This window comes from Heptranchias perlo, chromosome 1 (genome assembly GCF_035084215.1).
Source record: "Heptranchias perlo isolate sHepPer1 chromosome 1, sHepPer1.hap1, whole genome shotgun sequence".
NCBI classification, from domain to species: domain Eukaryota; kingdom Metazoa; phylum Chordata; class Chondrichthyes; order Hexanchiformes; family Hexanchidae; genus Heptranchias; species Heptranchias perlo.
In genome coordinates this window covers 87,811,292-87,823,495 of record NC_090325.1, presented here as the reverse complement: position 1 = coordinate 87,823,495, position 12,204 = coordinate 87,811,292, and the positions used below count along the sequence as shown (strand labels likewise).

Below are 12,204 nucleotides of genomic sequence, written 5' to 3'. Positions count from 1 at the left end.
TACCCACTATCAATCAACGTGCGATCGCATTCAAAACCGTAAGTTTGGTTCATGCAGGTTTGCCATGTGCCCAACCGTCCCCCCGCTGCCAACCTGCCTCCCCGTTAACATCAAGGCCATTGTGTTTCCATTGCCTGTTTATCTTTACTGAAATCCTTTCTTTCAATTGCTGTAATGTGTCTTTTAACAATATTGCTTCTCCGCCTCCTTTCACAATTTTCCTGTCCTTTCTAAAGATCTTATAGCCTGGAATATTTAGTCTCCGTGATTGTACCCATTAACAGCAACATGGCTGCAATTCTTGGAAAGAACAGCCAATTTATCTGCTAAGAATTTTGCTGCTAAGAATTTTACCAGGACAACAGTAGGAAGAGGAAAACTGAGTAGGGTTCTTGTTCCTGATTATCAATCAATTGACCCTTACTGAAAGTGTACATGTGGGAACATCAGTTGAGGACAGGATCGAGCACAGTGGGATAAAGAGACAACTAGTGAGTTGCCTGTTAAGAAATCCTTTCTTGCCCATGAGTCTTTATGTTTGACAATAAGGCCTGTGCAGTGCCATGTTCTGAGAGCACGGCCGGGTCGCTCTTCACATTTTTCCCTGAGGCCCCTTCTGTTGACATCTGAATGCTGGACGGCAGGCCCTAACAAGCGATGCCTGTATGTAGTGTTCGAAGAGTGTAAATGATGAGAAACAAGGCGACGGCTGTGTTTCCCTCATTAGCATGTCATTAACATTCGCCTGCCTACACAGGTAAGCAGAGTTTACCCATAGAAATGGCCATCAGAAAATGATGGGAACACTGAAAAATGCATGTCGGAGTAGCTTTCTGCCTCTACTCACCCCAGATCTGCCAAATTATCAACATTGGGAGCCTAGGCCAAACTGCTTAAGTTTCAGTGCTGTACATAGCTTTAATAATTTGTAAGGGTATTAGGATCTCCCATAGTTAATAGTATATTAAAATAAGGTAGATTTTCCTCTTTGTTGTACTTCGGGAATCACCATTCCCAGATGGAGTGAACAGGAAATAGCGGCAGCGATCCATCACCTCAGGTCTCTGTCCCCACTGCATTGCCCCAGGGTTTCCAGGGCCTTCCCTACAATATGCCAATGGGCCTGCGCCTGTAGTAGGTACAGGCCTAGCGTTCATATTTTAATGAGGAGAAGTGATAATTCCCAGCCTTGTGCCTCAATTTGTTGCAGTAAGGATCATTGGGCAACCCAGCATAAGGGAGGAATGTCTGCAGAGGTCCTAGGGACAGGGTGGAGATGCTGCAGGCAAGTCTAAAACATTTTCTTCCCCTCCCTCTGCAGCAATCAGAAGGTTTCAAGGCCTGCAGCTGTGCTCTTGTTTCCCGCCCGACATTCAGGCACAAAGCCCAGCCAGGAGGTGCACTCAGGCCCTGCAAACGTCCCAGGGCAGGAAAAATGTGGGCAGCTGCTCCCTCCCAATGAAGTGAGGTGCACTGTAACTGTTGGATGCCAAGTGGGCGCCAATGGAAGAAATCCTACCTTAATATTTATACAGGTGGATTAGACCACGTGCAACACAACCACTGTTATTACTGTGTTATATCTGGTCTGGTCAAACAACTTGTATAAATATCACATTGTATCAATAGTCATTTGATTTACTTTTTATTAGAGATCAACAGCAGGCTGAATTCTGAACTTGAAATTAGTCAAATTGGATCAGTTTAAATCAATTTGTTGAATACCAAATTAGAAACAATTTCAACTTTTTGGGTGACAATGTGCCAAAAAAACCGATGGCATCCATTGAAATGTATTCTACCATTTTACCTGTACCATCATACGTTTCCCAACAAACAATGGCAGTTGTTCAGAAAGTAACTGCCATATGTGAATAAACCCACACTACCAATGTAAACTCAATTCCTAATAATCTAGTGGTGACTGGGGTGCATGACTGCAGTCTTGTGTGGTACACATCATATAGACTTGACTCGGAAATGTAGTAAACAATGGAGGATAGTAACAGACTTCAAGAGGACATAGACAGACTGGTGAAATGGGTAGACACATGGCAGATGAAATTTAACACAGAGAAGTGTAAAGTGATACATTTTGGTAGGAAGAATGAGGAGAGGCAATATAAACTAAATGGTGCAATTTTAAAGGGGGTGCAGGAACAGAGAAACCTGGGGGTGTATGTACACAAATCTCTGAAGGTGGCAGGACAAGTTGAAAAGGCTGTTAAAAAGCATATGGAATCCTGGGTTTTATTGATAGAGGCATAGAGTACAAAAGCAAAGAAGTTATGCTAAACCTTTTTAAAACACTGGTTAGGCTGGAGTATTGTGTTCAGTCCTGGGCACCACACTTTAGGAAGGATATCAAGGTCTTAGAGAGGGTGCAGAAAAGATTTACTAGAATGGTATCAGGGATGTGGGACTTCAGTTATGTGGAGAGATTGGAGAAGCTGGGGTTGTTGTCTTTAGAACAGAGAAGGTTAAGAGGAGATTTGATAGAGGTGTTGAAGATCATGAACGGTCTTGACAGAGTAAATAAGGAGAAACTGTTTCCAGTGGCAGAAGAGTCAGTAACCAGAGGACACAGGTTTAAGGTGATCGGCAAAAGAGCCAGAGGTGACATGAGGAAACATTTTTTTACGCAGCGAGTTGTAATGATCTGGAATGCACTGCCTGAAAGGGTCGAGGAAGCAGATTCAATAGTAACTTTCAAAAGGGAATTGGATAAATACTTGAAGGGAAAACATTTACAGGGCTATGAAGAAAGAGCAGGGGAATAGGACTAATTGAATAGCTCTTTCAAAGAGCTGGCACAAGCACGATGGACCGAATGGCCTCCTCCTTTGCTGTACCTACGATGATACTATGATATGATTGTGCCCATCTATATAATATTTCATAGCCTAGTGAGGATCACATCTGTGATCTTGACAAAATTACGTTTCAACTATGGCTGGTAGTCCTATGGTATGCAGATATGCAATCCTCACTAGCCTTATTCACTATCCAAGTTCCTTAGTACAGCTGAACTGACTCTTAGACTGATTTCTCTTAAGCTTAGAAGCACACAATGCACAAGTACAAATGTTTGATATTCCTTTCCTGCTCTTGAACACATTGGCCCTGCAATTCCATGAGGTTTTCCAAGTATCCTGTCATAACATCAGCGAAAACCCCAGAGAAACGGCATAAATAGCTGTTTTCAGTCATTTATACCATTTTGCAAAGGGTTTCACTGGTTTCCCATTGGAGAACTCCCACAGGTTTCCAGGCAATTGCATTATAGTTTCTATCAGAAATAGGTTACATGTTCATACAGAGTGGTCTCGCCTATATTGAGTAGCATGACTACAAACTGTTGCTATTTAGACTAAAATACGTGTCAGTGCTTTGATGTTTTAAGAAAGCTATTTTCCTGTTCACCATCATGGACCTAAAATACCTGAAGCCAACCATACCCTGTATTGACTTAACCTGGAAGTTCTTCACACAAAGAATCATCAATGTGCAAAATGGATTTCTGGATAGGCTAGGGGAAGCATAAACTTTGGAATCATTTAAGAAATATTTGGATGTTATAATGGGGGGAGGGGGATTGTGGATTAATGGACAAATTAGTTAGTTTGGGCCAAATGACCTTCTTCATCTATACCGTTCGATCGCATGCACTAGTCAACCATAGTACTAATACTGTTAATGTGCTGAGGAACATCTGCACAAAGCATATTTTTTTCAATGCCAATGGATCTCCTACAGCACTTCATTAAGTAATCGAGGGGGAGAAATTCAACTCATGGCTGCCTGGTTTTCCAGTGTAAAATCGGCGTACAAGCATTGAATTTCGTGTTGTGGTCTGCTATACCCGAACTACACCAGAATTTAACTGGACACCATATTGAATTGGACGACTTTTAGTCATCCAGAACGTCCGCCTGAAAGCAGTGGGGGCCTAATAAATATATGTAAATTAGGGTCCTGTGGCTGGTTAAGGACCCTTCTGCCTAATTGAACTTGAGGACCATTATATTTGTTCATTCTAAAACCCTCCCTCAAATCCTTGACATCAACAGTTTGGAAAGAGGCTACATCTGTGTTATTTAAAGAGATCCTCAGTTACATTCAGGTAAGTCTGGTTAGTTGTTTTAGACTGCTTGTTGACTTTTAGTTTTTACTTCTGGCTGTGTTGGCTGCACTAGCTTAGTTGAAAAATTGTGGAGAGTTATTTTTTTTGAACGACAGGACAGGGGCATGTGCACAAAGTTACTCTGCAACCATGGGTGTGCTGCTCGGTCTGCCAATTGGGGCTAGAGAATCATGAGGAGAAAGTCAGAGTGCAGAGACCTGCAGCTGCTGGGAGAACTTCTCCTGGCTGCCATCTTCACATAGAAATGACTGAAAGCTATGATTCAAAAGAGTCAAAATGCACCTCCTTTAAATGGCATCACTGCCATGCAATTTCCCACCCCCAATCGATGAGCTGCCAATAAACAGCACAAATAACGCTGGCAACTTGCCAATCATAATCAAATGAGGCACGAGCACTAATTTGACTCATGCCTCTCGCTGATGTCAATAGGCAGATGTATCGGACACTATGCCCATTTTGCGCCTGTTTTCTGTGCAAGTTGAATTTCTCTCCCCGAGAGTCTGCAACTTAGTTATGTTTAACTGCTAAGATGGAGCTACTTGTGTGTAACCTGGCTTCCCCCTTTGCAACAACTTGCATTTATATAGCGCCTTTAATGTTGCAAGGTGCTTCACAGAGGAGTAATCAGAATATGGATGCCAGATCAAAAAAGGTGACATTAGGAGGGAGTGACCAAAGTTTGGTCAAAGAGGTAGGTTTTAAGGAGTGTCTTAAAGGAGGAGGGGAAGCTGCAGTGTTGGAGGAGTTAAGGGAGGGAATTTCCTAGTCGGCTGAAGGTACAGCTGCCAATAGTGAGTTTAAAGGAATGGGAATACACAAGTGACCAGAGTCAGAAGAGTGGAGAGTTTGCGGGGGGGGGGGGGGGGCAGTTGTAGAAGTGGAAAACGTTACAGAGATAGGGAGGGATGAGGCCATGAAGGGACTTAAATACAAGGATGAGAATTTTAACTCTCAGGCGTTTGGGGACCTGAAGCCAAGGTAAGTCAGTGAAGTCAGGGGTGATGGGCAATTGGGACTTGAGAGGCATCAGAGTTTTAGATGATCTGAAATTTACAGAGGGTGAAGGATGAGAGGCTGGTCAAGAGAGCATTGGTATAGTCAAGTCTGGAGGTGACAAAAGCATGGATGAGGACATCAGCAGTAGATGGGCTGAGGTAAGGTCGGAGGTGAGTGATGTTAGAGGTGGAAGTAAGCAGTCTTTGTGATGGAAAGGATATGGGGTCAGAAGCTCAGCTTGGGGTCAAACAGGATGCTGAGGTTGTGAAATATCTGGTTTAAGTAGGTCACTGTTTAAATAGTTCCTGTAGGGAAGTGGTCTAAATAGGCAAATGCAGGTAATTGGAACTGCTTGTAAACTCTTGAAGTCAATTAGAGGGTAGTTGTAGCTACATGCAAATATCTGGCTCTGGGTCAGAAAAACTTAACATGAACTGATTGCCTTATTTTCTCCTTTCTTTTTTTAGGGAAATGATTTGCATTTGCAACAAAGCGTAAAAGTTTGAAATGTAATGCCTGGAGTGTGGCGGATACAAGCTATAAACAAGACTTTTGTATATATGAGTAGATATTAATTTCAATAAATTAAATTTCAGTATTGCTGAACAGAGGTGAGGCACCACCTGACATACTTCAACAATGCACAATATCTGTGCAAATGATTCAAAGTGAATAACATTTTGAGATAACTACTGTTTCAGCTTTTCCTTAGCCAGACTAAATTACAAACTATAATTCCAGCAAATTAAAGTCTAAGACACTTCTGAGACGACCAGAGTAGACATGTTAACTCTGTGCCATGCAAATATCATTTGTAAGCATAGGAGTAAATGTTATCCAGTGGGACAAACTTTAAACACTTGCATCAACCACTGCAGTGGAAAAAATATCCACAAAATTGCTATTCTGATAAATTATTTATAGTTAATTTCAAAAACAATTCAAGAATCCAGTTTAAATTAAAATACACAGTATCAAGTAGCAATACTACACAGTATCTGTTTATCAAGATCATAATTTATCAAATAATGGTAGTGCTTATTCATTAGATGAGTGAAAGTTAAAACATATGTTAGGGTAATTAATAGATGACAGTACACGATTATTACATTGATATGTATTACAGTATGGTATTTGTGGTACATATTTTGATAATTTAAATGAATGTAAATATCACTGAATAGTCGACCAATTCAGTTTTAAATCAATTTACATGTTGAGGCTAAAACATACATGTAATAATGAAAATGTTAAAGCAATTATCCAGAAATAGCTTTCAAGGACACTGCTGCATACAGTTACAAGATTCAATTGGTGTGCAAGCAGTGTACTAAGCAAAAAAGGCAAGCTCTCTTTGTCAGACGCAATTGCAATATCTTTGTCCGGGCACTTACCAGGCTCTCAAAACAAACACCACCAAGACGGAGAGATATAATTTGAAGAAAAAGGAAGAAGATGTATAAAGGAAAAAGGTAGAAAAACAATGTTTCTCTGACCCCATCGCAGACACAGTATTGGTGGAAAAACCCTGACTCTGCTGCTGTAGAACAATCCAAACCAGCCTGCAACCGGAACTGTACAGACAAATGCTAACAGACAGCGAAAGCAACCACAGAGATTGTACAGCCCTTCTATAAATTATAAGAATGAGCCTTCCTGCAAATCAGAGCAGAGTTGGGTGGGACTTCCAAGATTACTGAAGATTTGTTATGTTTATGTTAAAGGAGCATTATTAACAAATTGCTGTCTGAAATTGCTTCTTATCTAAGGAATCTAAAGATGTAATTTTTACCTTTCAGTCTTTATTTAGCGTGCTTCCAATCTGTGTTGTTTTTAATTTAAAAATATTATATATATATATTTCCCTTAAAGGAGTGGAAGTCTTTAATTGGCATTGGTGGTAAAATTCTAAACTGATTCTAATGTAGCGATTATCAGTGTAGATTTATGTAGCAGAACTGGATTGAATCAAGTTTCAAGTCATCGACTGAGTTGAAATAGGATACCACACCTGTATAGATTTCACAACAATATTGGCCACATATGTCCATTTAAGTGAGAAAGAATTTGGATAGGCCGCACATTCACATAGGCCATGGCTTATCCAAAGGCCTTTGGATGCACATCGTTTTTAACCTTTGTGTTTCTGTGTGCTGGATTTTGGCTGGAAATCGAGTACTGCCCCATATCTTCAAGGTACTTCATAGAATCACAAGATAGATGTGGATGAGAAAGGTCATTCAGCTTATATCAGATTGTTCAGAAAGACCCTCTGTTACTCCAGCACTGCATCCAAATGTTTCTTAAATGATTCCTGTGCTTTCATCTCCACTACACAAGACATCCATTCTATCTGTTGATCAGAATTTATATGAAGAACTTCCTGATCCCTGTCCTAAATTGTTCTTTTACTAGTTTGAGTCTGTGTCCTCTTGTTCACTTTTCCTTGTTTAGTTTGAAGTAATGCTCTGAATTTATTTTTCTTCCACACCATTTATTATCATACGCCTCTATAAATTTTAACCTAACCCACCCGTCGGGAATCTGATGGGATCGGGTGCCACACTGGTTTTACACCTTGCCTGATTTTGCATGACATGAGTTACTTAAGAACACAGGTTTGTAAAAGGAGGATCATGTCTGACAAACTTAATAGAGTTCTTTGAAGAAATAATGGAGTGTACTCATAAAGCAAATGCCTTGGTTGTTGTGTGCGAATTTTGAAAAGGTATTTGATAAAGTAGCGCTTATGAAGTTTGTTGATAAAATTAAGCAACATGGGAGGTTAAATTGGTTAACCCCCGAAGCTGGATGCGGGCATCACGGTGCAAGATTAACCCGCGCCCAGTGGTTCCGATGCAGGCAGCATGTGAGATTCGTGCTGCCTGATCATTTACCTGATTGTAGCGCAGCAGCCAGGCCAGTCTGCGTTGTTCTCACCAGCTTCGCACTTCTCACCAGCAGGGGGGCCCAGATATCGCGTGAGTGGCGCGCACCTCTTAAAGACAGGCTGCACCTCTTATGTACGAAAAGTAAGATACGGCTCCGCACGGAGTCTGAACAGAGATCAGACATCACACATGTAAAACACAGAAGCAGGTTATGTCCCTACATTTACAAACTGTTGAACTATGTTAAAACATTGAATAAAGGTTGCGCACTATTAAATCCCACATCCTCCAATCTGCACGCCAGAACTCACCAATCTGCCGATCAGAGTTGGTAGCAGGCCTGCGAGAGAGCATACACCAAGGTTCTGTGCTGATGCACTAGAGGCCTTGGTGCAAGAGGTGGACAGAGGAGGGCAAAAGGCCCTCCAGACATTTGCTCATGAGGCAGTGGGAGGCAGTAGGGGACAAAGTCAATGCCAGGCATGTAGCACCACGATCATGGATGCAGTGCAGGAAGAAGTTCAAAGCTTTGACACGAGTGGTCAAGATGGGTGAGGTCAACTGTCAAGTGGCATCTCCTACCAACTGCACCACTAGCCGCATCCACTGCTCCACGCACTACACCCCCCATCACCCACCTACCAACAAACTCAATCAGTACTCAACTCTTACAATCAGATGTTTCCTCCCGCCCTTACACATTACCACTATTGCAACTCAAAGGTCACACACAATGGCAACTCAAAGGTCACACTCAATGGCAGCTATTCAACCATGACAGGCACGTCACCCAGACATCCTGCAGGACACTCACCGACACATGTCTCGCTTTCTTGCAGGAGAAGGTGGTGCATAACAGAAGACAGCAAGTGACAGTGGCATTTAGCCCCTCAAACCTGTTCCGCCATTCAATAAGAACATGGTGGACCCGTGACCTAACTCCATATACCCGCCTCAGCCCCATATCCCTTAATACCCTTGGTTCACAGAAATCTATCAATCTCAGATTTAGAATTCACAATTGAGCTAGCATCAACTGCCATTTGCAGAAGAGAGTTCCAAACTTCTACCACCCTTTTTGTGTAGAAGCATTTCCTAACTTCCATCCTGCAAGTTCTGGCTCTAAATGTTAGGTTATGTCCCCTAGTCCCAGTATTCAAGTATAGGAGACCTCCAAATAGTTACAAATGTATCAGCAGCCAGAAGCACTAATCCAGCAACTAACCTGTAAATCTTGCATGTTTTCTTAAACAGCGCTGGTAGGGGGTCCTCCAGGCCGTCTATGACATGTTCAGCTGGTCGTGGTTAAGATAATGCATTGACTGGAGCGTTGAGTGCCAAAATGGTATCTATCCCTTTAAATCAACACAGCACACTGATCTAAAGCATATTCTCCTTACTTTACTTGCTGCCGGCATTTTTTATCTGCGCCTGCGCGAACCCCTTTACCAAGATGGCGTCCAGCGCATGTGTGTGCAGGAGCATTCCAGACGCCATTTTAGGACTTCAGGAGGCCACGCAAGGCCTGCACAATGGGCGCTACACTGCCAAATTTCTAGCCCATGGTATTAAAACGAATATGGCAGCGTGGATAGGAAAATGTATAAATAAAGTTAACTGAATAGCGTGGGCACAATATCAAACTTTGCAACTGAAACAAAAGTAGGGAATGCGGTAAACTGTGAAGAGGAGTGTAAGCAACATAAACAGGCTATTAGCTTGAGTAAATAGATGTCAGATGGATTTTAAGGCAGAGAAATGTGAACTGAAACATTTTGGAAGGTAGAATTAGCAGAGGACATATTTAAATGGTAAAACTTTAAACATGAAGTTTAGATACACAAATCGTTAGAAGTGGGATAACAAGATAATAAAACTTGAGAAAAAACATACAGGATCCTTGGCTTTACAATTAGAGATATCGGGCGCTAAACTGGGCCGTGTAGCACCTGTTGTTTTCAGCGCGACGTGCGCTGGACGCCATCTTGGTATTGGAGTTAGCGCAGGCGCAGATAACGAACGCTGGAGTCATGTAAAGTTGGGAGAAAATGGCTTCAATCAGTGTGCAACGCTGATTTAAAGTGATAGACATCATTTTGGGACTTAATGCTCAACTCAATGCACATTCTAAACCCGGACCATCTGAACGTGTTTTAGTGCCTGGAGGTCCCCACCAGCGCTACTTAAAGGGACCATGCAGGATTTACAGGTTAGTGGCTGGATTATTGCTTCTGGCTGCCGAGACATTTGTAACTATTTTTGGAGGTCTTTTAGGCTTGAATACTAGGACGTGGGGACATAGCCTAACATTTAGAGCCAGGACGCGCAGGAGTGAAGTTAGGAAATGGTTCTACACGCAGAGGGTGGGAGACGTTTGGAACGCTCTTCTGCAGACGGCAGTTGATGCTAGCTCACTTGTGAACGTTAAATCTGAGATTGATAGATTTCTGTGAACCAAGGGTATTAAGGGATAGGGGCTAAGGTGGGTATATGGAATTAGGTCACATGTTCACCATGATCTCATTGAATGATGGAACAGGTTCGAGGGGCTAAATGCCACTGCCACTTGCTGCCTCCAGATATGTGCCACCTTCTCCTGCAAGAAAGTGGAACATGTGTCTGGGTGATGTGCCTGCCATGGTTGAATAGCTAGTGTGTGTGGCCTGTGAGTTGTGGGTGGGCGGCTTGAAACAGTGGTAATGTGTAAAGTGAGAGGAAGCATCTGATTGGAAGAGTTGAGTACTGATGGAAAGAGTTTATTGGTATGTTGGGATGGGGAGTGTAGTGTGTGGTGTAGTTGGTAGGAGGAGCCACTTGACAGTTGACCTCACTCACCTTGCCCACTCATGTCAAAGCATTGAACTTCTTCCTGCACTGCATCCATGTTCATGATGATGTGTGCCTGCATTGACTTTATCCCCTGATGCTTCCCACTGCCTTTTGGATATATGTCTAGAGAGCCTCTTGCACCCCCCCACCCCACTGCGGATATACAATGTCCCTCCTTCTGTCCACCTCTTGCACCAAGTTCTCTAGTGCATCAGTGGGGTCATTGGGTGAGGGGTGATAGCACATCATGCTACCTACGCCCAAAAAAGGCCCTTATCCAATTGTTCCCCCACAGGGAGGAATTTCTACCCACTATGATGGGCGGGTTAGTGGCGAGGGGTCGAGGATAAAATTTGAAAAATCTGAAACCCGACCCCAACACGCCCACTTCCAGTTTTAAAGGAGGCAGCCGAGTAACTCGCTCTGGAGAGGCGGGTCCCTCATTATAATATGTTAATGAGGGTCTTTTCATGAGATTTTGGCAGCAATTTGAAATTAACGCCTCCAGCACGGGTTTCCCAGGAGGAAACTTGATGGTAAAATGGCGGTGAGATTGTACGGCACTTCATGGGGCTGATTAAAGGTCAGGTGTTCCGATATGAATAGACAGCAGCAACAACTTACATTTATAAAGCACCTTCACTGTAGTAAAACGTCCCAAGGTGCTTCACAGGAGCGATTATCAAACAAAATTTGACACCGAGCCACATATCCGAGATATTAGGACAGGTGACCAAAAGTTTGGTCAAAGAGATAGGTTTTAAGTTTAAGGAGTGTTAAAGGAGGAGGAAGAGGTAGAGAGCGAAGAAGTTTAGTGAGGAAATTGCAGAGCTTAGTGCCTAGGCAGCTGGAGGAACAGCCATCAATGGTGGAGCGGTTAAAATCAGGGATGCGCAAGAGGCCAGAATTGGAGGAGCGCAGAGATCTCGAAGGGTTGTAGGAATGGAAGAGGTTACAGAGATAGGGAGGGGCGAGGTCATGGAGGGATTTGAAAGCAAGGATGACAATTTTAAAATTGTGGCGTTCCCAGACCGGGAGCCAATGTAGGTCAAAAGGCTCAATGCTCACAGCTGTTTTCTCAGTTCCCTTTGAGAAACAGTTTGGTGGGAGTATTTTTTGTGACAGACGTACTTGGACAGTTTAGAGGTGTTCACACAGAGAACATCAGGATGGTGGCACCATGGCTGCTTTAGGTTGGACTTCGGATGAGGAAGACAATCACCATCTACATCAGCGAGGTCATGCTGTGGTGGGAGCTGCAGTTGGATAGCAGAGGGGTGGACATCTCGAAGGAGGCACTCCCCACCTCACAGGATGTACAGACAGAGGCTCAGCTTCCTT

At 42.9% G+C, this 12,204-nt stretch overlaps 1 protein-coding gene across 1 annotated transcript in view; it reads right to left on the bottom strand.

Annotated features, from left to right (window-relative positions):
* Positions 1-6,644, bottom strand: part of gabrg1 (gamma-aminobutyric acid type A receptor subunit gamma1) — a 182,357-nt gene extending 175,713 nt beyond the window's left edge. The window contains exon 1 of the mRNA XM_067988234.1: positions 6,538-6,644. Within this exon, the coding sequence (XP_067844335.1) occupies positions 6,538-6,644 (107 nt within the window). The remainder of the gene's footprint in view (positions 1-6,537) is intronic.
* Between the last annotated feature and the right edge of the window lie 5,560 nt (positions 6,645-12,204).